General features: G+C 64.1%; 1 protein-coding gene across 5 annotated transcripts in view; it reads right to left on the reverse strand.

The window, feature by feature from the left end:
* Positions 1-21,265: 21,265 nt before the first annotated feature.
* The window catches only part of OGDH (oxoglutarate dehydrogenase), a 76,115-nt gene continuing 71,777 nt past the window's right edge, over positions 21,266-25,603 (reverse strand). For 4 of the 5 annotated variants that reach the window (XM_074982019.1, XM_074982016.1, XM_074982020.1 and 1 more), the window contains 7 exons: positions 25,401-25,579; positions 24,886-24,957; positions 24,000-24,122; positions 22,808-22,880; positions 22,330-22,493; positions 21,872-22,026; positions 21,266-21,465 (listed from right to left, as the gene is read on the reverse strand). In XM_074982019.1, the coding sequence (XP_074838120.1) occupies positions 21,345-21,465; positions 21,872-22,026; positions 22,330-22,493; positions 22,808-22,880; positions 24,000-24,122; positions 24,886-24,957; positions 25,401-25,579 (887 nt within the window). In that variant the 3' untranslated portion in view covers positions 21,266-21,344. Of the gene's footprint in view, positions 21,466-21,871; positions 22,027-22,329; positions 22,494-22,807; positions 22,881-23,999; positions 24,123-24,885; positions 24,958-25,400; positions 25,580-25,603 lie in introns of those variants that run through there. The other variant, XM_074982021.1, reaches the window with a different exon arrangement.

Here is a 25,603-nt window from a genome sequence, read left to right on the forward strand (position 1 = left end):
CCCCCGCCCCGCCGCCGATTGCACAATAGCCGCCCCCCCACCCGCGCTCCGCCCCGCCCCGCTCATCAATATTCATAGCCCGCCCCCCTCTCCCCCGCCAGGCCCGAGCAATCGAGCGCCGATAGGAGTGGAGGTGGGGGGGGGGAGCAGAGGCGGACAAAGGGCTCAGCGCCCCGCCCACTCCAGGGTGTTGCGCACGGGCGCTGGGATGCGGGGCGAGCAAAGGGGGGGCGGCCTGCCCCCCCCCGCAGGTCTCCCCTTTGGGGGTGCGGTCTGCGGGGGGGTCAGTGCACCCCACCGTGGGGGGGATCATCCCACCCCCCCGCAGGTTTCCCCTTTGGGGGTGCGGTCTGCGGGGGGGTCAGTGCACCCCACCGTGGGGGGAATCATCCCACCCCCCCCAGGTCTCCCCTTTGGGGGGTGCGGCCTGCGGGGGGGTCAGTGCACCCCACCGTGGGGGGGATCATCCCACCCCCCCGCAGGTCTCCCCTTTGGGGGTGCGGTCTGGGGGGGTCAGTGCACCCCACCGTGGGGCGGGATCATCCCCCCACCCAGACAGGTCTCCCCTTTGGGGGGCGTGGTCTGGGGGGTCAGTGCACCCCACCCTGGCCGCGGGATCATCTCACTGCCCCCCACAGCAGGTTTCTCCTTTGGGGGGGCACAGTCTGGAGGGGTCGGTGCACTCCACCCTGGGTGCGGGATCATCCCACTGGCCCCCCTGCTCGGCAGGTCCCTGAAGCCACTCATCTCAGACCCACAGCCAGGGTGGCCCCACTTCCTGTTACAAGGACAGTCCAGTCTTGGGGTGCCTAACTCTCGGGGGGTTATGTGGGACATGCCCCAGCTGTGGGAACCCCGGCCAGGAGAGGGGAACTTTCCTGACAAGTCCTGACTCCTGGCTGGACATTTTTGGTACATGCAGGACGCAGGCCCTGGCAGGATTACTCAGGACTGTGCCCGCAGATTGTGGGACGCCTGGCAACCCTAGTGCAGCCATTCGGGGCCAGACGGCCGTAGCCCCCCCTCCCCTGCCGCCATGTCGCCCGCTGGACGACTCTGGAGGGTGCAGGCCTTGGTCCCCCCAGCCTTGCTTTGCGCCCCACTGGCATCGCTCACAGCCGGCAGCGTGAGTTCCTACAGGTGGTGCGCGTCCACAGACGCCTCAGCGCACAGAAAGGCTTTTATTCCGCCCACGGACGGGAAAAGTTTGAGGGCGCCCCAGTCCCCAGGTGAAACGCCGTATACAGTACCAGCTGTGCGTCAGTCTTAGGAACACAGCACCCCCTCACTTTCCCCAGCACGCCCCCGTTGCCTGAGCCACGCTGAGCTGCTGGTGTGCAGCAGTGGGGGATATTACAGAGTTGTCTCTGTAGGTACACCGCCCCCCCAGGCCTTGTCTCCGCTGCTGAGCTGCTTGGGAGGGTTGAGCAGCCCTTCCCCACGGACCGGCAATCGCATGGAAAAAATCCCCCCCGAGCAGCCGCCGGGGGCATGTAGTGCCGGAGCGGGAGAGGAGGTTTGGCCACAGCAGAACTTTGGTGTGGTGGGTTCCTGTTGCTGTGGTCTCCCTGGGGCACTCTAATGGAGTGTGATATAAATGGCACAGGAGGGGCACCCACCACCCGGGGGTGCTCCCCCCGACGTGCCAGACAACAGTGGGGAGGCGCCGAGCTGGGGGAACCAAATCAGCCCTGAACAGGGGAGGCAGCAGCGCAGGGAAGTATCACTGCTCCCTGGAGTCCATTAGGGCCAGGAGCTTCCAAGGAGCCTGGCAGCCCGGGCAGTTTGTACAAAACCCAGCCACCTTCGCTCGGGCTGCCCCTGCACCAGCAGTTCCCCTCAGCTGGGGGGGCCTCTTAGCTCACGTGCGGGGAGCCCGCTGCAGGGCCCCAGAGGGTCCCCCGCTCTGACAGGCAAAGGGGGCACAATTCACCTCCTTCCTGGCCCTGAACAAGCCTGGTTTTCCCCAGGACGCGCTCTGGGTGTCCCCGGGGAGCAGGGCTGTTTGTTTCAGTGGCACGGTTCCTGGCCGTTTTATTCTCCAGCCGTGCAGCCGAAGAGGTAGGGACCGGGCCCCCCACGCTGCACGGGCATGGGGGTAGCAGGTCAGTGCCCTCTGTGTGCCAGCACGCAAGCCTTACGGGGTGTCCCCTGGGTAAGTTGTCACCGGAATCAAATGAGGGTGAGGGGAAAGGCCCTTTCAGAGCAGGCCCTGCCTCATCAGCTGCGAAACAGAGTGTGGGACTCCCCTGTTGTTTCCCACTAGGGTTCAGAGTGAACGTTCCAAGCCCCTGACTCCAGTCCAGCGCCGTGGATTGAGTGTTGGTATCTACAGCTGTTGCAGGATCAATGCAGACATGGGGCTTGGCAGGATAAGGTTCAAGGCCTGGCCGGTCCTACCTTTACCTGCCCTCTTTTGAGGGTTAGCACTCCCAGAGCCAGCAGCCAGACCTGGTCCCAGAGGCCAGCCTGTTGCCTCAAGAGCAACGGTTAACCTTGGCTAACTGTTTCAAATGCAGGAGCCAGAGAAAATGCTCTGTCAGGAGCCTATGTAACCCACACAGCTAGGGACGTGGGTCCTGGTCCCCCAGCCCCCTTACAAAGCTGGATTTTTACTCAGACTGCTGATGCTCTTACATTAGGTTCCGGAGGTTACAGGTTCAAGCCTGACGGGGTTGGGGTGGGGGTGGTGATTACACCTGCAGTCCCTTTTGGCTAGGGAGCTATTTCCCCAGTGGGCTGGGACAGCCAGGCTTGGTAGGCGTCTAGGCCAGGGGTCTGCAACCTGCGGCTCTTTAAGGACTTCTTTGTAGCTCACGCTACTATCATTTCAAAGTAAAAAAGCCCCCAGAACCTCCTGATTATTTTCGATAAACCGTGAACGTCCTGCAGCAAAATATATCATCGTGTGCACACTGCTCTTAGAATAGGGATTACAAAAGGGCTGGTTTGGCTTTATTTATTAAGTATTCATGTGCATTGTGGCCCTTGAATTACTGAGCTTTTTACCAAATTAAAAAAAAAAAGCTTCTTGCTAGTTTGGTTGCTGGTCTCGGCACACTGTGATATAAACAGCCTATAGAGATCAGGCGGCTGCTCCTGGCTGGGTGGTGGGGCCTATTCTGTGCCTCCAGAGGCCTGGAGCCTAGCCTGCTCTGCCACAGGTTTCCTATGCAACCTTGGGCATATCACTTAGACTCCGCTCCCAATGGAAGTCAAGGGGCTGTGTCTTTGAGACTCTGCACTTTAGTCTCCCCAGCCACCTGCACATGGGGGCTACTAGCCCTGCCCGGGGAGGTGGCGAGGGCAAATCCATGAATAGGCTGGGAGGTGCTGACGTCCTCCAGTATGAGTGGCCAGTGAAGGAGCAGAGAAAGAGGCCATTAAATCGCGGACAACTTCCCCTGCAAGTTCTGTGGTGGATTTAAGGCAAATTTACCCACGCCTGCCTCGCCAGGTTCGGCCCACGCGGGTGACCTGCAGGATCAGGGCCCGAGCAAGCCCATGACAAACTACCGCTAAAAGCCACTTGGTTTCATCCAGGCTTAGCTCAAACGGGGTTATGGCCCTACCCTGTAGTATGGTGCCTCAGTTTCCCCACCTGGAATACAGTGATAAATAGCACCGACTCACTCTGAGGTGGCGGACGGTAGCTCCCTGGTGGGAGAGAAGAGACAGGGATCTGGCTGGGTTGGATACAGGAGAGATTTTTGGTAGCCAGGACACTGGATGCAGACAGACCCTGTGTTTAACTGTCAAGTAGCGGAGGGGTAGCCGTGTTAGTCGGGATCTGAAACAGCAACGAAGGGTCCTGTGGCACCTTATAGACTAACAGAAAAGTTTTGAGCATGAGCTTTCGTGAGCACAGACTCACTGTTGAGTCTGATGAAGTGAATCTGTGCTCACGCTCAAAGCTTTTCTGTTAGTCTGTAAGGTGCCACGGGACCCTTCGTTGCTGTGTTTAACTGTAACACCTGTATCACTGAACGGGAAGGGACTGCAGGAGAGACCATTGCATCTGGTCCCCTGCCCTCATGGCAGGACCTGCCACCACCCCAACAGACATATATATTTAATTTAACCTGCCCCAGGACTGTGAAAAGCCCCTGGAGGCTGGAGCTCACAACCCTGGGTTTACAAGGCCCAGGCTCTAACCACTGAGCTATCACTTCCCACCCTGTGGATAACACACTCTGGGCTGCCTTAAGTCACCACCTCCCGTATAGCTTCTAAGCCCAGGAGGTTACGTATGGCTAAAGCTTCCTCCAGACAGGCAGCCAGTCTTGGGCTGAAGACGGCCGCAGAGGGAGAAGTCGTCACGTCCCCGAGGAGTTTGTGGCAGTCACTAGAAACAGACAGAATTGCGAAGTGGTGCCCTATGCCTAATCTTATTGCCCGGCGCAGGCCTCCAGCCATTCTCGTGGGGTTAAAAAGTCCTCGTGCACCCGTGTTTCCAGCCTGGGAACTCTTTCAGCAAACGTGAGATGATTTGACTCTCTCTCAACCCATGCCTGGAGCAAGAAGCCAAATCACAACCTGGCCTGGCCAGCAATTTGCAAACAGCCAATTAAGTCAGTTGACAGGGGGAAAAGAAAATCAGAGCGGTCGTCATTAGTCTGTATCTTCAAAAACAACACAAAGTCCTGTGGCACTTATAGACTAACAGGTAATTTGGAGCATAAGCAGGGGGGGAGAAATGGTTGTTAACGTCTATGTGTCACCTGCCTTAAGGGAAAGCCAGAGAATTCTGTGCTTGGCTGAGAAAGCACAGAGCCTATTACCAGGTCAAAGACGGAGCCCAATGAGCTGGTTTCCTTTGGTCATGAAAAGTTGCCTGGTGTCCCGGCAAAAGGTTAGTGACTGCTGTGAAGTGGCTCTTTGATACATGGACAATCACAGGCCTCCTGGGATGGAGATTCCACAGCGTCCCCAGGCAACGTATTCCGGTGTTTAACACGAGGCTTTGCCTTGTGACGGTGGCGGTCGAGCTTCTGAGGGTACGTCCCATCCACCGCCCTCTCCTCTTCGCAGCAGGAAGGCGGCGAGTCACTTGCCACAGAGCCTGGTCGGTGTGGATCCAGAGGGTTTCGCCAGAGCAGAAAAAGCCAATAAGAGAAGCCATCCTGAGGAGACGCAGAGTGTTTCATGTGCCTACGGTGCAAGGGAACGAGGACACTGTGTCCCTTGCCTGTAAGTAAACAGCACAGCACCAAAGAAATACTGGCCTGCCTGGTGGAAACAAGCCAGCGAGGTCCTCCTCACCCGTAAGCCTGAGGATCCAGAGAAGCCCCACTGCCAGGCCGGGCCAGCCAGCTACCCCCTATTCCTGCCTTTGGCTCTGCCCCCGCTTATGGGTGTGGGGAGAACACCCCTGCCTTAGCCCTGCTGAGGACAGAGATGGCCACCCCTCTGGCCCGGGTGGGCAGCCAATATCCAGGGCCTAGCTGGGGCTTTCTGGCTGGGTGAGGGGGGTGTGTGGTGGGGGCCCAGCTGTTCACCACCCCAGGAGCAGCCCCATGCCAGGCCAGGCTCAGCACAGAAGCAGATGAGCTGGGGGACAGGCCTCTCGTCTGCAGCTGCCATCCTTGCTGAGGGGCCGTGTTTGGATCTGCCCACGAGACAGACGCCCCACCTGCCTGAGTCTGGGTGTCCTCAACCAGGCCCCTGGCTGACCCTCTCAACTTTGTTCCCCTGGGGGTACCAGGCAGTGTGTAAGAGAGGCAGGTGGCTCAGGATGCCTGGGTTCCACGCCCGGCTCTACCAAATCTGCCCTTAGGCAAATGGAGCGGCTCTGTGCCTCAGTTTCCCCTCTGTGCGGTGCAATGCCCTTCCTCCGCCAGAGGACCCACACAAAGGACAAGCTCTGCTGGGTGCCAGACACAGCAAACCCTTGGCCATGGGCACCCCAGGGGCACTTTGCTCTGGCTGCCTACGAGCACACGGCCTGTTCGCTGAGCAAGGGCGTAGCCCTGGGGCTCTGAACCCCACGGTCTGGCCAGGACCTGCCTCCCCTGTGCACCCCCATTACCCAAGCACAGCCTGGGGTGAGGCAAAGGAGGCGGCTCTGGCTGGCGGCTAGAGGGCCCCAGGCCGCCCACCTGCCCAGAGCTGCCTTCTCAGAGCGCAGGCTGGCGGGGATGCACCTTTGCCTGTCACTGGAGTACATCTGGCTGGTCCCCTGGAGCCGGGCTCGCCTGGTCTGACCTTTCCCTGTGGAGTCAGCCAGAGAACATTACCCTGCAGCCAGGGCGGGGAGCAGCCGGGCATCCCTCCCTGGCAGTGCCCATACACTCTGCCTGTGTCTCAGGCATGGAGGAGTCCCAGGCACGAGCCTCACCCCAAACCTCCACCCTGGCATCACCCGCCTTGGCACAGCGGTGTACTGCATGTGGCACAAGCAGCTCAGTGGTCTTCTCAACCACCGCAGGCCAAGGTGACTGGTGAGCAGGGGAAACTGAGGCACGCAGCAGACAAGGGGCTTGCCCCAGGCCAGGCACAGCTGGGGAGGGTCAGAGCCAAGAAGGGAACCCAGGAGTACGGCTCCCAGCCCTGGCTATAACCACTAGGCCCCACACCCCTCCCATGGCCCAGGATGGAACCCAGGTCCTTGCTCTCAGCACCTTCCCCTGTCCTGCTCAGATTCTTCCTTGCAGTGTGGCCTGGCTCTGCCCACCCCTTCTCCAACATCCCTGACACCCTCCTGAGCAGGCGTCCGTCCCCTGGGCATGACTCAGAGTCTCCCTTTCCGGTGGCGCTCAGCCCAGCAGCTGGAGAACCTGCCAGGCCCTGAAAAGATGGTCCCCTGGGAGGATGGGGGCACCGGAGAGGGCCTCTGCCAGCTCTGCAAGTCACCTGCCCAGGGCCTGCACCCAGCAGAGTGAGACCGACTCGCTGCTGATTAACCCTTCTGTTGCTCGAATAAACCAGAGAACAAGATAAGCCCCACTGGGTCAGGCCAATGGTCTATCTAGCCCTGCGTCCTGCCTCCCGACCGCCGTCCGCACCAGGCAGGTTGGAGGCAATGCAGAACAGGGAGTCTCCAGCCACGCGACAGAGACCTTCGCAAGACGATCTTCCAAAGCAGCTATTTCGAACAAGCCTTTCCGGCCACGTCGCGCTAATCCGAAATAACGCCCCGGGCGCCCTGCCGGCGCACTTTGAAATCGCGCGATTCCGGGTGCAAACGGTGCCTCCTTTGAAATCGCTGTTTCGAAACAAACCAGCGGGCCGGTAGCACTTTAAAGGGGAACAAAAGAATTTATTAGGCGAAGCTTCCCTGGGACAGCTCCGGAAATTCTGGCACGGAATGAAGTTCCGTCCCGCGAAAACTCATCCCCTAATAAATGACTTTGTTCGGTTTTAACGGGCTACGGGCCTGCTGGTTTGTATGGGGAGAATACAGACTAACAGGGCCACCTCGGCGTCGCTCTTTCGAAATCGGCCTTATTCTTCCTGCACGGAGGGTTACTGAGTTGGAAATATCGCGCCCGCTGTTTCAAGTTTATTTCCAAGCGGCGCACGCGGCGCAGAGACCCCAGCAAAGTGACTTCGAAATAGCAGCTGGAGGCGGGAAAGAACTCGGGAGCGTAGACGTAGCCTGTGAGTGAGGCTCAGGGCTGTAGGCAAATGTGGGCCTCTGGGAAACTTGCGCACACGCATGATATATGGTCATCTGACGAACCGATGGCCCCAGGGAGCATCAGACCCTTGCTGAAGCCCAGCTGCTCTGTCACCTTCCCCCAGGCTCTGCCCCAGGCAGGGGCCTGGCTTGGTGGCCTGTGCTGCCCAGAGAGGCCTTCCCAGAGCACAGGGTGGCTGGGTGCACCCTTGTCTTCTCCTTCCGCCTCCCGGCAGGCAGAGATCTAGGGAACCCAGCACACGGGTTAGCCTTGCTGGCTGTGTTGGCTGCTGGCTGTGGGCGGCCCCGCCTCTAGGAAGCTCCCAAGCCTTTTTTTGGCCTGCACAATGTCCCCGAGCGAGGAGTTCCACAGGTTAACGGTGTGGAGCACTGCTCGAAGTCCCTTCTCCAGCAGACAGGGGCTGGCCCAGACTGCGCCAGAGGAAAGCGTCAGGCCGGGTGTCTCGCTGGGAGGGGGCGCAAAGACTTTGCTCCTGGCTGGCTTCGCCACGGTGGGCGCGTGCAGCTCCGCTTGCAGATGCAGGTGGCCTCTGATCAAGCTGCAGGTGATACAGCTGATGAAGGGCCGGGTGTTCCTCCCCCCACCGACCTGTGTCCGGACGAGGGGGCAGCGTGGTCTGTGCCGGGGTGGGCTTTATTCTCACGCCCCCGAGCGAGGGTGCTGGCGCCGCCCCACAGGCCAGTGCAGAGCCGGCCAAAGCATTACCGGGGCCTGGACTGCTCCCCCCCGGCCCCACGTGCTCAGGAAGGACCCCTGGATCTCGGGTGAGCTCAGCAGTACGGCCTCCGGCTGCCTTTTGTTGGGAAAGATCACACCCGGCAGGCCCAGGGCCTCCTGCCAGAGGGGTCAGCGCCCCGCTAGAAGGGAAAGGCCCCCTGCTGTGCCCCCATCCTGCGGCAGCTCAGCCCCCCCGCCTCCGAGCGCTGCATGGGGACGGGGGGGGGGGGCGCGGCAGTGCTGACTCAGCACAGCCCCCCCACCGTCTCTGGCACTCTGGACTCAATGTGGGAGCTGAGCGGACAATGCTGCAGGGCCTCGCCAGCACCCTGATTTCCCAGCGGTCTCCCTGGCCTGTCCTCACCTGCGCCACCTCCCAGAGCCACTGCCCCAGGTGCAGGCCGGTTCCTACGCTCAGCAGAGCTCTCGGCCCAGCCAGCAGCCAGAGCCCTGGGAGAGGTGCTGCTCCCCGAGCAGAGCTGGCCCCAGAGAGCCTCTGCCTAAGGGGCAGGGTGAGCCCCTGTCGGCTGTGCTCTGCCACGGCGCCCGCAGAGGGGACAGCTCGCCCGCTGAAGAAGCCAGGCAGCCCGGCGGTGAGACCAGGAGAGTACCCAGGTCTTGTTGTCTTAAGCCCGCGTTGTACGAGTGGGGAAACCGAGGCACGGGGCGGGGCAGCTGGAGGCTCTACCCAGTAGGCCACGCTGCCTAGGGAGATGGATTTCCTAGCTGGGGCAGCGGTGGGTCGCGCCAAGGCCTGCTCCCCGCCCACCCCTGGCTGCAGCCGGCAGGACGTATCCCTTAAGCGGGCCAGGAGCGCCTCTTCCTTTTCCTGATCCTGGGACGATAACGGCCGCGTCTTCTGTGAGCTTCCTCAGGGCCAGCTGCAGCCTACACGTGCAGCACCCCCCCGACCGCTGACAGATTCACGCCTGCACAGGCAGTGTGACCCCCCCGCCCCCCCCCCAAGTCAGCAGGCAGCTCTGTTCAAGATGGGGGCCGGGAAGCTCTGGAGCTGGTTAGGGGGTGTCCCCGCTGGGGAGATCTGTGACATGCATTGAGCTGGGAGAGCCTCAGGGATCCATTTCACAGAGGAGTAAAACTGAGGCAAAGAGCGGGGATGTCCTGAAGCGTGGAGGTCCCCAGGCCCTGCCGCAGCCACAGGCAGCCACGACTCTCACCCAGCCGGGGAACAGGAGGTTCTCAGGCCCCAGGGACATGGCGCAGAACAGACTTAGCACAGGGACCAGAAGCCGCCAGCACCGTCTGCCTTGGGGAGAGGGGCCCAGAGGGGTCCCCGAGCCGGGCCCTGGCCCCCTGCCCCCCTCTCCAGCCAGCCCAGACTGCCCCACTCCCAGCCCAGTTCCAGTTCAGCCCGCCAGGCCCCTCCTCCCGCCTTTGGCCTGTGTCCCAGGGAAGAAAGGGGTCACCTGACTGCCTGGGTTACCAAGAGCCTGGAGCCCCATTGTCTGCATGTGAGACATCCTCACACCCAGACTCCCTCACTGCTCTGCACTGGTGCTGTGCCCAGGGAAACTGAGGCACCACCTGGGGTTACTGCAGGACAGGAGGAAACAGAGGCAGGGGGCTAAAATCCCCCCATATCCCTTCGTCACATCAGTACCTGAGCTATGGAAAGTCACGAGCAAAATCCCAGCAGTCCAGGCAATCTTGCCCCCCAGCTCTAACCACTAGCCCCCACTCGTCTCCCACAGGTGGCATGGAATCCCAGCAGCCTGGCCCCCCAGCCCCCCGTGTGGTAACTATCCCATGCCGCAGCTGCAGGGTCCTCCCCTCCTGTGCTGTAGGAAAGCAGGGGGCAAGTCGCCTGGGGGCTTTACCATGTCTCTGTGGCCAGGAGAACGAATGCAATGACGGGCTGCAACTCACCCGCAGCATGAGGGGCTGGGGCTGCCAGAGACAGGCTTCAATTCCCGCCCACCCCGAAGGCAGTCACTTGAGTCTTCCGAGCCTCAGTTTCCCATCTGCAAACCGGAAAGGATTAGGCCCACTGGGGCTTGAGGGCAACGCAGGCCCCAGGGCGACATGGGCCGGAGAAGAGCTGAGACAGACCTGGAACTGGTCGACAAGCTCTTCCAGGCCCTGCCCAGCCCAGGGGAGCCATGTCAGTCCCTTCTGTGCCTGCTCAGCTGGGCCAGGCTCCGGGGGATCCCAGGGAGTGACACTGGGCCGGGCTGGGAGCTGGAGGGAGCCAAGGTCTGATGGTAAATTTCCATGTCTGCCAAAGGCTCCCAGAGCCTCAGTGGTTTGGTTCCATAGCCACCCTGGCGGGAAAGCCGGGGACCTGCCAACCGAACCAGAACCCCATGGCCCAGATACCAGAGATGACATCATGCCGCTTGAGCGGCCCAGATCTCACACCCAGCGGTGTGCCCGCCCTGGCACCTCTGCCCCCTTGCGCCCGCCCGGGCCAGCAGCAGGGAAGGGCTGGGAAAGGGAAATCTGGCTCCCCTGAAGGCTGGGGCCTGGTGGACAGAGAGCAACAGCTGCATACAGAGCCAGGCGGGGTGGCTGGGAATAGCTAGGCAGGTGGGCACCAAGGGGGGCGGTGAGATGGATTAGAGGGGGGGCAGGCCAGAGAGAGGTAGTATTTCGGGGGTGACGCGCTGGCCGAGTGGGCCTGGGGATGGAGGGACGGTGAGTTTAGCAGGGGGTACATGGCCGTCCTGGCTTTTGACACAGCCCCGGTTTTGGGGGGCTGGCAGGGTGAGGGCCCAACCTGCAGAGGTGTTTGCCATGGGCGCTATGCGGGCAGCAACTCACGGGGAGGCTCCGGGTCCAGGAACAGCTGGGTCCTGGCCATGTCATCCCGGGCGGACTGCAGGAGGGCCAGGGCTGTTGTGGGCTGGGCTCAGGGGACCCATCACACCCACGTCAGAGGCCGGGCTGTCACGCAGGGACCCATGGGCCTGCTCTGCGCTGCTGCCTTCCTGGGCTGAGAGGCTGGATGTGCGAGGGAGGCCACGTGGGGCAATAAGCCTGTGGGGCGTCCCCTTCTTTCCATTCCAGCCATCTGGGCTGCCTCAGCCCTCTTTGAGCCAGGGCTGTTCTTTCTCCCGTGTGGCGACTGGCGCTAGGCACGGCCTTAACCTGGCGGCTGCCTCGCCCTGCTCCTTCAGCGGCTGTTCTGCGCCACGGTCCCGCTCCGCCATCGGCATGCAAGAAATCGCCAACGCAACGCTGTCTCTTCACCCGCGGCCGATGTGCACACCCCACGCAGAACACCCCGCTGGCATTCATCCCCAGGGTACACCCTGTCGCCCGCAGCTGCTGTGACCCCCTAACTCTCCAGCCCAGGCTGTCCCCCCAACAAGCAAGGCCACCACCAAGCTGCGAACCCCTCCAGGGCGTGCGTTCACGCGGCCGCCAGCAGGGGACCCCCAGCAAAGTAGCACCAACGCTCCTTGCCTCATCCAGAAAGCAGCACCCGCCAGCCACCGGGGTGCAGCTTCGCAGCCCTGAGCCGTACGGGCTCCCCGACTCCCTCAAGTCTTTCCAATGCACAAGCAAGGGCAAAGCAGCCTCTCCCCAGCCCTCCAGCAGCCGCTGCTGGCCTGCGTCGGCAGCAGGGCTGAGAGGGAGCCGTTCGCTTGCCCGCGAGACTTTTCCTTACGGGCGGGATGAGGGCAGAGGGGCTCAGGCGGAGCCGGGCTGCCGGCAGGGGCGCCCTGCTCCCAGGGGGCTGGCGCCAGGCACGGGGCTGGGCTGAAGAGGAAGGAGAGTGTGAATCTGCCAGTTAAGGCCCTGGCTGCTCACACCACCTGAGTCCTGGCCCCTGCACCGGCGAAGCTGGGCCAGGGTAGCTGCCCTGCCGTGGGGGTGGGGTGGATGCCTCCCGCTGTCCCGGACGTAGAGCCGGGCCCAGGGCAGCCAGCTGCAGAAGCTGGCGCCAGACGCCTCCCTTGGCAAGCGGGAGCTGGCACACGCCGAGTGTGACGGAGACCAGGCACCGCTGACGTGACCCCTGACGCAAGGGATTGCTCAACCGGCCACCTTTGTACCAGCCCTGGGAGGCAGCGGCTACAGCAACGGCAGCCCTTAAACTCCCTGTGTGTGCATGGGTGAGAGAGACGGGGAGAGAGAGCTGGGACCGTGTGTGTGTGTGTGTGTGTGTGTGTGTGTGTGTGTGTGTGTGTGTGTGTGTGTGTGTGTGTGTGTGTGTGCGCGCGCGCGAGACAGAGACAGCTGGGACATGTGTGCGCATGAGTGAGAGAGAGCTGGGACCGTGTGTGTGTGTGTGTGTGTGTGTGTGTGTGTGTGTGTGAGAGAGAGAGAGAGAGAGAGAGAGATCTCGGATCGTGTGTGTGTGTGATGTGTGCATGAGAGAGAGAGATCTGGGAACGCGTGTGTGTTTGTGAGAGAGGGAGAGAGAGAGCTGGGACGTGTGATGTGTGTGTGTGTGAGAGAAAGAGCTGGGACGTGTGTGGGGGGGTGAGAGAGGGAGAGAAAGAGCTGGGACTGTGCGCGTGCGGGTGTGGTTGAGAGAGCTGGGACTGTGTGTGAGAGGGAGAGAGCTGGGACGCGGTGTCTGTGTAGGGGGTGTGTGAGAGCTGGGACTGCGCGTGCGGGTGTGTGAGCTGGGACAGTGTGTGGGGGGGTTGTAAGAGAGGGAGAGAGCTGGGACGCTGTGTGCGTGTAGGGGGTGTGTGAGAGCTGGGACTGCGCGTGCGGGTGTGTGTGGGTGTGTGAGCTGGGACAGTGTGTGGGGGGGTGTGAGAGAGAGGGAGAGAGCTGGGACGCTGTGTGCGCGTAGGGGGTGTGTGAGAGCTGGGACTGCGCATGTGGGTGTGTGAGCTGGGACTGTGTGTGAGAGGGAGAGAGCTGGGACGCGGTGTGTGTGTGTAGGGGGTGTGTGAGAGCTGGGACTGCGCGTGCAGATGTGTGTGGGTGTGTGAGCTGGGACAGTGTGTGGGGGGGTTGTAAGAGGGAGAGAGAGCTGGGACAGTGTGTGTGCACGCGCGGGAGCGAGAGCGAGGTGAGAGACAGTGCGAGTGCATAAATGAGAAGAGCAAACACAGCATAAGTATGTGAGTGCAAAGAGGGCACTGCCAGTATGTGCACGTGAGCGAGGGAGCTCTAGGCTGGCACACACGAGCGAGGGAGCAAAGATTGGTGTGTGCGAGCAGGGCAAGCACTAGGCTGGTGAGTGTGAGGGAACTCTAGACCGGCATGCACAAGAGCGGGCGTTCTAGGCCCGTGTGTGCAAGAAGAGCTCTAAACTGGCATGTGCAAGCAAGGAAGTACTAGGCCGGCACGTGCGAGTGAGGGGGCACGAGGCCGGCGTGTGAGAGCGAACGAGGGAGCACTAGGCCGGCACATGCGAGTGAGGGGGCACGAGGCCAGCGTGTGAGAGCGAACAAGGGAGCACTAGGCCAGCACATGCGAGTGAGGGGGCACGAGGCTGGTGTGTGAGAGCGAACGAGGGAGCACTAGGCCGGCACATGCGAGTGAGGGGGCACGAGGCCAGCGTGTGAGAGCGAACAAGGGAGCACTAGGCTGGCACGTGTGAGTGAGGGGGCACGAGGCCAGCGTGTGAGAGCGAACGAGGGAGCACTAGGCTGGCACATGCGAATGAGGGGGCACGAGGCCGGCGGGTGTGAGCGAACGAGGGAGCACTAGGCCGGCACATGCGAGTGAGGGGGCACGAGGCCAGCGTGTGAGAGCGAACAAGGGAGCACTAGGCTGGCACGTGTGAGTGAGGGGGCACGAGGCCAGCGTGTGAGAGCGAACAAGGGAGCACTAGGCTGGCACGTGTGAGTGAGGGGGCACGAGGCCAGCGTGTGAGAGCGAACAAGGGAGCACTAGGCTGGCACGTGAGTGAGGGGGCACGAGGCCAGCGTGTGAGAGCGAACGAGGGAGCACTAGGCTGGCACATGCGAATGAGGGGGCACGAGGCCGGCGGGTGTGAGCGAACGAGGGAGCACTAGGCCAGCACATGCAAGTGAGGGGGCACGAGGCCGGCATGTGAGAGCGAACGAGGGAGCACTAGGCCAGCACATGCAAGTGAGGGGGCACGAGGCCGGCATGTGAGAGCGAACGAGGGAGCACTAGGCCAGCACATGCGAGTGAGGGGGCACGAGGCCGGCGTGTGAGAGCAAACAAGGGAGCACTAGGCTGGCACGTGCGAGTGAGGGGGCACGAGGCCGGCGGGTGTGAGCGAACGAGGGAGCACTAGGCCGGCACATGTGAGTGAGGGGGCATGAGGCCGGCGGGTGTGAGCGAACGAGGGAGCACTAGGCCGGCACATGCGAGTGAGGGGGCACGAGGCCAGCGTGTGAGAGCGAACAAGGGAGCACTAGGCTGGCGCGTGCAAGTGAGGGGGCACGAGGCCAGCAGGTGTGAGCGAATGAGGGAGCACTAGGCCGGCACATGCGAGTGAGGGGGCACGAGGCCAGCGTGTGAGAGCGAACGAGGGAGCACTAGGCTGGCACGTGCAAGTGAGGGGGCACGAGGCCGGCGTGTGAGAGCGAACGAGGGAGCACTAGGCCGGCAAGTGCAAGTGAGGGGGCACGAGGCCGGCGTGTGAGAGTGAACGAGGGGACACTAGGCCGGCACATGCAAGTGAGGGGGCACGAGGCCAGCGTGTGAGAGCAAACGAGGGAACACTAGGCCGGCACGTGCAAGTGAGGGGGCACGAGGACAGCGTGTGCGAGCGAACAAGGAGGCACGAGGCCGGCGTGGGTCTCCCTGCACCCTGCCACGTGGCTCTCCCTGCCCACCCCTTTTCCTGCCAGGCTGCTGCTGCGGCGACTGCAGCCGTGCTCCCGCTCTGCTTCGTTAGCCCTGCCACGCTCGTTAGGCGGGTGGCTGCCAAGCCTGCCCCGCAGGCGGCCCAGGTGCCCCCAGCCGTCCGGCGCGCGTGAGGAACGGGGAGGGACAGCCAGTGGTGGAGAGCACCGGGGTGGGCACAGGGCAGCTGGGCCAGGCCAGGCCCTTCCCAGGCGCCCACCCTGGGGCCCTTGTTCTCGGTGGGGCCGGGTTAACCCCCCAGCCGGGGCCCTGGCGGAGGAAGGAACAGGCAGGGAGCAGGAGGCCAGGAAGTGGCTCAGCCAGGGAGCAGCTGTTTCCCTGCCGGAAGGGCTGGAGCCAGGGGCCGGCTTGGCCAGCGCTGGGGCCCACAGGCTCCCGGCTGCACCTCGGAAGAGCCCGACTCAGCAGGCAGCCGCAGGCTGGGGGGCGAGACTGGCCCAGCATTTGGGGTCATGGCCCCCGCAGAGACAGGAGGGGTCAGGGGCCTGGGAGGAGCCTGGCCGCGGGAACAGCGGGGGGCAGAGTTCCCGAAGGCGTGGCTAATGCCCCCTCTGCCCAGGGTGCCCACCGAGCTGCCCCCGGCTAGGCCTGCCGCACAGCTCCCGCCCCCCTGCCAGCCGCACCCCCACTGGCCGGAGCTGGCCTGTCCACCTCCTCCCAGACTGCAGGCGCTACCGGAGGGTGCCGAATCCTCGCCTGGAGCTTCTGAAGGTGTGAGATGCTCAGGCGACCTCCAGGGCAGGCGAGTGCCCAGAGGGCCCCATTCGGGTTTGGCTTCATGGGGCGGAGCCACAACGCTGCCCTTGTTAAAACGCCCCCTTTGCAGCGATGGGAAACTGAGGCTCAACTCCGCCGCGGAGGGACGCCAGGGCAGCCGGGCACCCGCTGCCGTTCAGCTCTGGGGCCAGCTGGCCTCACGCAGGGCTCTGATTCCCACTGTGACAGAGCAGGCACCTGACTGTAGCCTCTCAGGTCCTAGGCTGGCTCCCTAACCAGCCTAACGCTAAGTGCCAGCGGCTTAGCTGGTCCCTCTGCGCTCACCAGTACCCCCAGCCCTGCCCCTTCTCCCCGAACCCTCTGGCCCCTCTGCCTTCCAGCTGGATAAAGGAGAACCGAAATCAATCGGCTGCAGGGTCCTTCTGGCCCAAACTACCCACCCTCCCCGCCCGCTCCCAGCCGTGTTTCCAACCCTGCTGGAAGTGAATCTGCGCTGGAGAACCAGGTCACCAGCCCAGGCCTGGGTCAGGCTGCCCCGGCTGCTGCTGGTTGGAAGAGGCCTGTTTCTTGGAGAGTTTCCAGGAGCCTGGGGGTCTGATTTCCTCTCATGTCACAAGGTGCAGCTGTTAATTCAGTAATAAGCACTAAGGGGATGCCAGGCTCTAAATAAGCACCAGGGCGCTGCTCTTCTCCAGCCCTACCCCCTTAAAGCATCACAGGCCCTGGCCTCTCCAACTGTCTCATCAGTGCCCTGAGCTTGCCCGCCTGCCCCTGGGGTGGGACCTCTTCCACTCTTCCTCGCTGGCAGTGACTGCAGCCGCTTGCCCGTCCCTCCGGCCCCCGCCCCAGTTCGCCGGGGGTTTGCTTTCACGCGCTGCCCAGGCAGTTTCAAACGCCCTCTGGCACAAGGGAGCTGTTTGGCTGCAGGCTTGGCCCAGCCTGGCACTGACACCTGTATCGGAGCAAGCCACCCCGTCACTTACGCTGCGCCAGGCTGGGTGCTGCCCAGGGATGGGAAAGAGTTCGCTCAAACCTCAGCCAAGGGCCTAGGTGCACAACAGTCCAGGCCTCCTGTCAGCTCCCGCCCCAGCTCGCTGCGCCGGCTGCTGGGGGCGGTCTCGGGTCAGGCCCATTCAGATGCTTTGCCAGCACCCCAGGGCTCTTCCGTGCTGGGGGAGGCTGGCACCACGGAGCAGTGTGTGCCAGGGCGAGAGCAGGGAGGAGTCAGAGCCCACAAGGGGCACCAGTGCCACAGGCATGCCAGGCCTCTGACGAACATGTCTGACAAAACCCACCAACTGCACCCGTTAGCCTCTACCTGGGCTCGCGCCCCGTGCTCAGCTCCACTGGCACACCCCTGGACACGCCCGCACCCACCGCTCTGCCAGCCCCCCGACGCCCTGACCTGCTGCGCCACCCCAGCCCTGGTCGCACCCGCACCCACAGCTCTGCCAGCCCCCTGACGCCCTGACCTGCTGCGCCACCCCAGCCCTGGTCGCACCCGCACCCACAGCTCTGCCAGCCCCCTGCAGCCCTGACCTGCTGCGCCACCCCAGCCCTGGTCGCACCTGCACACGCAGCTCTGTCACCCCCCTGCAGCCCTGACCTGCTGTGCCACCCCAGCCCTGGTCACACCCGCACCCACAGCTCTGCCAGCCCCCTGCAGCCCTGACCTGCTGCGCCACCCCAGCCCTGGTCGCACCCGCACCCACAGCTCTGCCAGCCCCCTGCAGCCCTGACCTGCTGCGCCACCCCAGCCCTGGGCGCACCCACACCCATAGCTCTGCCAGCCCCCTGCAGCCCTGACCTGCTGTGCCACCCCAGCCCTGAGCACACCCGCAGCTCTGCCAGCCCCCTGCAGCCCTGACCTGCTGCGCCACCCCAGCCCTGAGCACACCCACAGCTCTGCCAGCCCCCTGCAGCCCTGACCTGCTGCGCCACCCCAGCCCCAGGCACACCCGCACCCACAGCTCTGCCAGCCCCCTGACGCCCTGACCTGCTGCGCCACCCCAGCCCTGGTCGCACCCGCACCCACAGCTCTGCCAGCCCCCTGCAGCCCTGACCTGCTGCGCCACCCCAGCCCTGGGCGCACCCACACCCATAGCTCTGCCAGCCCCCTGCAGCCCTGACCTGCTGTGCCACCCCAGCCCTGAGCACACCCGCAGCTCTGCCAGCCCCCTGCAGCCCTGACCTGCTGCGCCACCCCAGCCCTGAGCACACCCACAGCTCTGCCAGCCCCCTGCAGCCCTGACCTGCTGCGCCACCCCAGCCCCAGGCACACCCGCACCCACAGCTCTGCCAGCCCCCTGACGCCCTGACCTGCTGCGCCACCCCAGCCCTGGTCGCACCTGCACCCACAGCTCTGCCAGCCCCCTGCAGCCCTGACCTGCTGCGCCACCCCAGCCGTGAGCACACCCGCACCCACAGCTCTGCCAGCCCCCTGCAGCCCTGACCTGCCTGGCTCCTGACTCCCCCATGCAGCCGCTCACTTGCTCAGCCTGCTGGGACCACCGGTCCCTGCCCTGCTGGTGCCCCTCACTCCCGCCCACAGCCTCTTCTATCCCCATTCCCCCCGTCCAGCTCTGCCCAGCCTGCGGCCCTGCTCCCGCCTGGGCATAAGATGGCTGCTGGGCGCCGCTTTGGAGTTGCTCTGCCACCACCTAGTGGCCTTGCGCGCGGACAGCAAGAGCAGGCGCTGCTGGTCCGGCCTTGTTCGCTCCACTGCTGCTGGGGGGCTGGCGAGAGCCCCTTGGGGCCGGAAGCTGGGGGCAGATGCTCTCCATGGGGATGGCTGCACAGCCCTGGGGGAGGCTGAGGGCACGTGATACAGCGCAGGGACTGCACCCCCACACGCCCGAGCTCGAGCCCAGGGCTATAACACACCTGGGGCCCCAAGGGGGGCAGAGCAGGGGGATGCCCGAGGGGCAAAAGGACCTGGCCTGAGCTTTCCGGGCCCGGTCCAAGGAGCCACGCCCTGAGCCCCCAAGTGCCAGCAGCCTGACCTCACTCTCCCTCCCCAGGGAGGGTCCTCCACTCACCAAGGGACAGGTACCCAGGGAGGCAGCTTGGGGGGCTGGTGCCCCCTACCCCCAGCTGTAAGCAGACCCAGCTTCCTGCAGCAAGCCCCAGAGGCCAAGGAGGGAGCACTGCCGCCTACCAGAGCTGCATAGCTCCTGCAGCCAGGCTGCCCCCAGCTCACAGCCACCGGCCAAGCGCTGCCCTGGCACAAGCCTAGATGGGGCAGGTCCTGGGGTGGGGGGAGGAAGAATTAGCCAAGCTGGGGCCCTGGCCTGCTCCAGGGGGGCTGGTGGATGCTGGGAGCAGCCAGGGTAGGACCAGAGCTACCCGGGGAAGCAGGCGGCCTGTTCCCTGGAGCCAGAGGGGGAAAACCAAACCCGCAGGCCTGGCCCGGGGAAGCGACGTGCCCCCACAGGCAGAAACTCAGCTTTTATTGGGAGGCCAGAGATAGCCCCAATGAATAAGGCCAGCTGGAGCCGGAGAGGCCCACCACCGTACAGGGCTGCTCTACACCCAGCCAGCACGGGCCCAGTGCCATCAGAGCCCCAGCCGCTGCCTTCGCTCCGTGATGGGGAGCGGGTTGGTGCCCAGCCGACTGGGGCCTGGGCCAGTGACGCTGCATTTTCTGCCCTAGCTGGAGCTTGGATGCAGGCAGCAGGCTCAGACTGACACACCATGTGGGGGAACGGAAAGCAGCCCATGCTGGTGGCCGGCCGGGGACACAGGCAGCTGGCAAAGCAGTGGGGATCCTGGGGAGAGGAGGGGTAAGCGGCACAGAGCCAGGACGGGCAGGCTAACACATGGGCAAGACTGAAGCACGGGGGGGAGCTGGCAGAGAGACCTGCCGTGGGGCAGCCACTGGCATGGCAGAGCCCAGGAAGAGAGGGCTGCCCAGGCCTGTGGCAAAGCCCCCAGCCTGAGCAGGGCTGAGGCTGGGCCCACGAGGCTGAGTGAAGATGGCAGAGCTGCTGGCCAGGTGCTGGGAGGGGAAGGTGAATGGGAGCTCGAAGGGCACGTACCAGCAACCAGGGAAGGCACCAGGCTCCTAGCTCTGCTCCCTGTGGGAGGCAGGGATGCTGGAAGAACTGGGGCTGGCCTGGATGCTGGAACGGCCCCCGGCAGCAGAGCAAGGGCCCACGCCTCAGGCGTGTTCTCCACCCCAGCAGTCTGGCAAAGCCGGCTGGGCTGGGAGAGGCGGAGACAGAACCTGCCCAGGGCTGCGCAAGCTCAGGTGCTTCGGCAGAGAAGCCAGCAAGGCTGGAGGATGGGTGGCCCACGTATACAGCAGGCAGAGATGTGCGCAGGGCTGGGAAGGAGAAGGCGCAGAGGAGCTGCTGGGGCAAGGGCAGAAACTCTCCCACGTACTAAGCTGAGCGTGGCCGAGGTCCTGCTGGTGCGACAGGAGCTCTGCAGGGGCCCAAGGGAAACCTGGACGCCTGTCCCAACAGGCCCCCGGCCGCAGGGTTTAGAAGAACAGCCCCAGCCCCGACGCCCGCGGAGAGGAAGGACTGCTACCAGGGAAGGCTACACAGAGAGTGCTGGGCTCAGGGACAGATTAACACATGGGCCCATGTGCCCATAGCCGGAGGCCCCCTGCCCCACTCCCTTTCTTCCCAGGCCCATGTCCCTTGCCCCCCAGAGGCCGTTGCTCCCTTTGCTGCTGCCAGCTGACGATAGGGGGCCCAGGAAGGACTCGGAGGGGGCCGTCCTGCCCCACACGGGACCTATGGTCAGAGCCAGTTGTAGTAAGAGCCAAACAGAGCCCAGGCTCGCTGGGGGAGAGCCCTGGCCACTCCAGCTGTCTAGGGCAGAGGCCAGGCTGCTGGAGAACAGAGCCCAGCCTGTGTCCCTGTGCCCACAAGGCAAGCTGCCCAGGGCAAGGGAAGGGTGCAGGTCCCACCACAGCCAGGATGTTGCCTGTAGATCTCACGCCAGCCCAGCTGCGGCTTCCAGCTCTGTGCCAGGGGAGGGAGGTGGGAAGGGCTTTGTACCCCAGGACCCAGTTAATCAATCTGCCTCTGCGGGGGCTGCCTGCGGGCAAGCTGGAGGCTCCCAGCCAAGCCTAGCCAGGCAGGAGGGAAGGCACTGGCCAGAGAGGGGCTGACCACTGGGGACCGGGCCCCCAGAGAAGGAAGAGGGACACACTGGAGGAAGCTAACCGCAGCCCTTGCATGGGGGAAGAGGCCTGCACAATACCTGTGCCTAGCTCTGCCAATGCCGGCTGGGAGCCAGGCAGCCCCTGGCGAGGGGAGGCTGACGGCAGGAGCTCCTGGGCTCACCGGCACGGGAGGTGGTGGCGGGAGGTATGGGCCGCTCAGGGACTGTGCGTGGAAACCCAGGCAGCTTGGAGCGGGAGTCGAGGGAGAGGCCGAAGCCCGAGCGCTGAACAAAGACTCCAGGTAGGGTTAGTGTACAAGGTCTGTAGTTACGGACGGAGACAGGAGGCAAGCGAGTGAGAGAGGGCAGGCTGAGCCCCGCACAGCTCTAGGACAAGTCCTTGTAGGCGGCCAGGTTGAAGGCAGTGTCCAGGAAGCGCTGCAGCTCCGTCACGTGGGTCTTCTTGTTGCCCGTGGCCGGTGCAGCGGCGGGGTCGCGGCCGGCGTACCTGGGGGAGGGAGAGAGATGCCGGGCTGGACCAGCTGCGTACAGCTACAGGAGGGCTGGGTGCAGGGGAGGGGGCCAGAGGCTGCCAAGATCTGATGGAGACACAGAGGGTGGTACGTGCGGCCCCTGCTAACCCCAGCCGCCTCCCAGGGAGCAGCCCAGGCTGCCTGCAGCTCCCTCACTGGGACGCCAGCCCCGCTGCAGACCCTGGACCGAGCCATCAGCCTCATCCGAAAACCCCAGGCCCGGTGGCGTCTTGGCAAAGTGCGCAGCAAAAGCGCGTCCACTTGAGAGCTGCCCGGGCCGGTCCCCCGTGTGAGCTCTGCCCCTCCTCCCGCATGGCGCGACGCCCCCCCGGCGGCCGGCGGGAGCAGCTGAGTGCAGGGCGCGGCGCAGCTGGCCCTTACCACACGGGCTTGGCGCGGTCGATGGTGGTGCGGAGCCGGGGTTTCACGTAGTCGTAGTAGCCCTGGTTCTTGTGTTCCTCCTGGCACCAGACCAGCTCGGCGTTGGGGTACTTCAGTGCTTCCTGCTGCAGGAGGTCAAAGGGGAACGGAGAGAGCTGCCGAGAGACAGGGAGGGCTCAGTGCTGGCGAATGCCCCCCACCACCAAGGGCCTCCCCCTCGCAACCCTGCGTGGAAGCCCCCTCCGCCCCGCGCCGCGCCTCTCGGGCAGCTCAGGTGCAGTAATGGTGCATTTGCCAGCCGAGGCCGGGCCGGGTCATCAGGCAGCGGAAGCGGAACGACGGGCCCGCGCTCTATGACGTCATCGCGGATTGACTTCTCCGGGGCTCCTGGGGATGTGCTGAGCTGCAGCTGGACTGGCCAGGGACGCTGGTGCCCCCTGTGACACACACACGCTCACCTGCTCCACCCTGGTGATGGCCACGTCCTGCTCCATGTCCAGGGCCTTGCGCTCCCGGGTGAGCTCGTAGTACACTTTGCCGGTGCAGAAGAGCACCCGCTTGACGTTGGCGGGGTTCTGGGCTGCGGGGCCGCTCTCCGGGATCACGCGCAGGAAGTGGGTGCCTGCAGCGGAGCACAGCCAGCTGTGGGGGGCACATCTCAACCGCCCAGGGCTTGTGCGTGGTGCTAACGGGGCCAGTTACAGGCCTGGATGCCGAGGGACTGGCTACGCCTGCAGAAGGACCGAGCTAGCTCAGACCCCTCTGGCCCATGCAGGGGAGATATTGTGAAGCAGTGTGACACACGCCGCCCAGAGGCAGTGGACAGGCGCCCGCCGGGAGCAGAGCGGGGGCCGTTAAAAGGCAGACACTGCCCTCTGGTGACTCTCTCCTCCGATCACTCGGGGCCCTAGGCACTGGCAAAACCCTTCTTCGTACCTGGCAGCATGTCATCAAAGCTGGACCGGGCTTCGGGGTGGCGTAGCAGCGACTTTGGAGTGAAGATGATCAGCTGGAAGAGCAAGGCCAGGCCATCAGAGCAGCTGGGGAGGGCTTTTCTGGCACACAGGCTGTACAACTCCCGCTGCCGTGGTAAACGGGCCCTCCCTCCATCTCCACGGCTGCTGCTCAGCCGGCTCCCAGCGTGCCCTGCCCAGGCACACGCAGTTCTTTAACAAGCACCGGCACGCTCGGCAGAGTGTATCTCGCCTACCCCCGGTGCAGCACAGCCTCTAACAGGGCTCCCTGCTGTGCTCCTGGCTTGGTACGGCCGTTCTGAATACTGGTGGCTCTTACCAGGACACAGGGCTGGTCAGCGCCTGTCCCTTAACCAGGTAAAGGAGAGAGCTGGGCAGAAAACTGGGTTGCCCCCTCCTCCAAAAGGGGAGTTTCCCCTGGGGCTTCCATGGGAATTGCTGATCAGTGTCTCAGTCTCCAGGTCTCTTCTACAGGCTGGACTCCTGGGCTGGGGAGAGGCGGCTGCACGCTGGGGCCAGGTGCATCCTGGGAAGCTGGCTGGCTGGGGAGCCCAGCTCACAGGAAAGATGGCCCTGATGCGGCGGCACCGTGACCGCATGCCACCAGAGAGGTGGTTTCGGTTTTGGGTGCTCAGGATGAGGCACAAAAATTGGGTTTTTGGGCATGGAAAGTGAACAGAGTCTGCAAAAAGAATTTGGGCAGAATCTTAATTTTCTGCTGAAAACCCGGGACTCCAGCTCCAGGAGCTCGATTTGAATTCAGACCCTGAGCCACCCCCCCGCCAAGTGCTGGCTGTAACCTAGAACTTGAGCTACGGTGAGGGGCCAGGGTCCAGCGCAGGGCAGTGTCTGGAACAGCAGTTCTCAACCCAGGGCCTGGGGTCCCCAGGGGGCTACAAGCAGGTTTCTGGGGTCCACCCAGCAGGGCTGGCATTAGACCGGACCCGGAGGCTGTCGCCTGGGTCCTGAGCCCAGCCCCATGGGGCTGAAGCCAAAGCAACTTGGCGCCCCAGCACAGACCCTGGCGATGCCTCCCCTGGCTCTCCCCCAGCGCCCGCACGCAGACGAACAGCTCTTGTGGCCCAGGCGGGCTCGTGAAGGCTGCAGCTCAGGGCGCTCTGGGGGCTGGGAGCCCTGCTCCAGGGCTCACTGACCGGCTTACGGAAGGGCAGGAGGATCTGCCGGCGGAGCACGTGGAAGAAGTTGGCGGGAGTGGAGCAGTTGACGACAATCCAGTTGCAGTCGTACAGCTGACGCACCTCGAAGTCATCGAGTTTCTACCACGGAGGAGAGCAGTGGTTCAGGCAAAGACCCCAGGGGCCCAGCCCCCGCTGGCGCCCGGGGGAGTCCAGGGCAGAACCCCAAAAAGGAGCCCAGGGCTCTGCCGGCTCAGGCTCAGCAGCGGCAATGCTAGCCCGGCCTAGAGCTGTTCCCCCAGGCAGCTCAGCGCCTCACCTCAGCCTCCCCACACCGCCCCCGGCTCTCTGCCGAGCAGGGCTTTCAGGGTGACCTTCTGCTTTCCCCTTGGGGTGCCCCCCGAAGAGGGACTGCCCCCACGCACACTGGGCAGCGTGCTGGGATCACCACGGCACGGGCCAGGCCGAAGGCTGCCTAGTCGCACAGGGCTTTGGGCGTGCTGGGAAGTCGCCTCCACCCCCGCCCTGCGGAAACCCCTCAGCGCACCCGGGACTGAGCGACGGGCTGACTCCAGCCACAGCACCGGGGGAAGCCGAGAGGAAGAGGCAGATGGCAGGGGAACAGAGTTCCCAGCGCTGGCACTGCCTGAGGAGCAGCTGGCCTTGACCGCCCCGTTTGCGCCCAGCTAACATGGCCACAGTCCTCCCAGTCCTCGCCCAACACCCAGCCTCGGCCTTCCCGGGACGGGAGGCAGAGCTACCAGCACAGGAGTGCTCCCTGCTGCGCAGGACCCAGGCGCTCTGCACCACAGCCTCATCTGCCGCCGTCCCACACGCCCAGCTCCAGAGCATGCAGCGGTGACAGGCAGGCGGGAGCTGGAGTCCAGCCCAGCCAGACGCTTACGGGGAAGACGTCTGGATCGTCGTTGCACATCTGCAAGAACCGCTCTGGCCTGGCAGACGAGTGCTCGGGACCCTGGGGGCGAAACCAACAAGAGGTGAAGCGCGCGGCGCTGGCGAGGCCTCGTCCTTAGAGCTCTCCGTGCCTCGCAGAGCGGCCGGGCGCTGCACGAGGACGACCAGCTCTGCTTGAAAGGGAGCGACTTTCACTCTTACAAAGAAACAGGTCTAACAGCTGCAGTCCTCCGCGCTCCACGGCCCGGCCAGCCCCCCCAACGCCCCACGGCCGGGCCGGCCCCCCACCGCCCTCCAGTGCCCCGCGGCCCAGCTCAGCACCAAGCTCTGGACTCCCCACCCACCCCCACAAGCACACGCTCCAGCCTTCAGAGACACTGGCGCTGCCCCAGATCCCAACCCCACTGCGGGCCGCGGCCACCAGCAGAAAGGTGGGCTGGTGCAGGCTTTTAACGGCCCCCGGCCGGAGGGCTGGGCCTGCAGCGCCACGGATCAGAGCCTTACCATGCCCTCCATGCCGTGGGGCAGCAGCAGCACAATGCCGTTCTGTCTCACCCACTTGGCCTGGCCGGGGCAGATGAACTGGTCAATGATGCACTGGGCGGTGTTGTGGAAGTCACCAAACTGGGCCTCCCACAGCACTAAAGCATTGGGACTGGCCATGGCGAAGCCCAGCTCAAAACCTGCAGGGAAGAGAGGCGCCGAGT

This window comes from Carettochelys insculpta, chromosome 31 (genome assembly GCF_033958435.1).
Source record: "Carettochelys insculpta isolate YL-2023 chromosome 31, ASM3395843v1, whole genome shotgun sequence".
Lineage (NCBI taxonomy): Eukaryota > Metazoa > Chordata > Testudines > Carettochelyidae > Carettochelys > Carettochelys insculpta.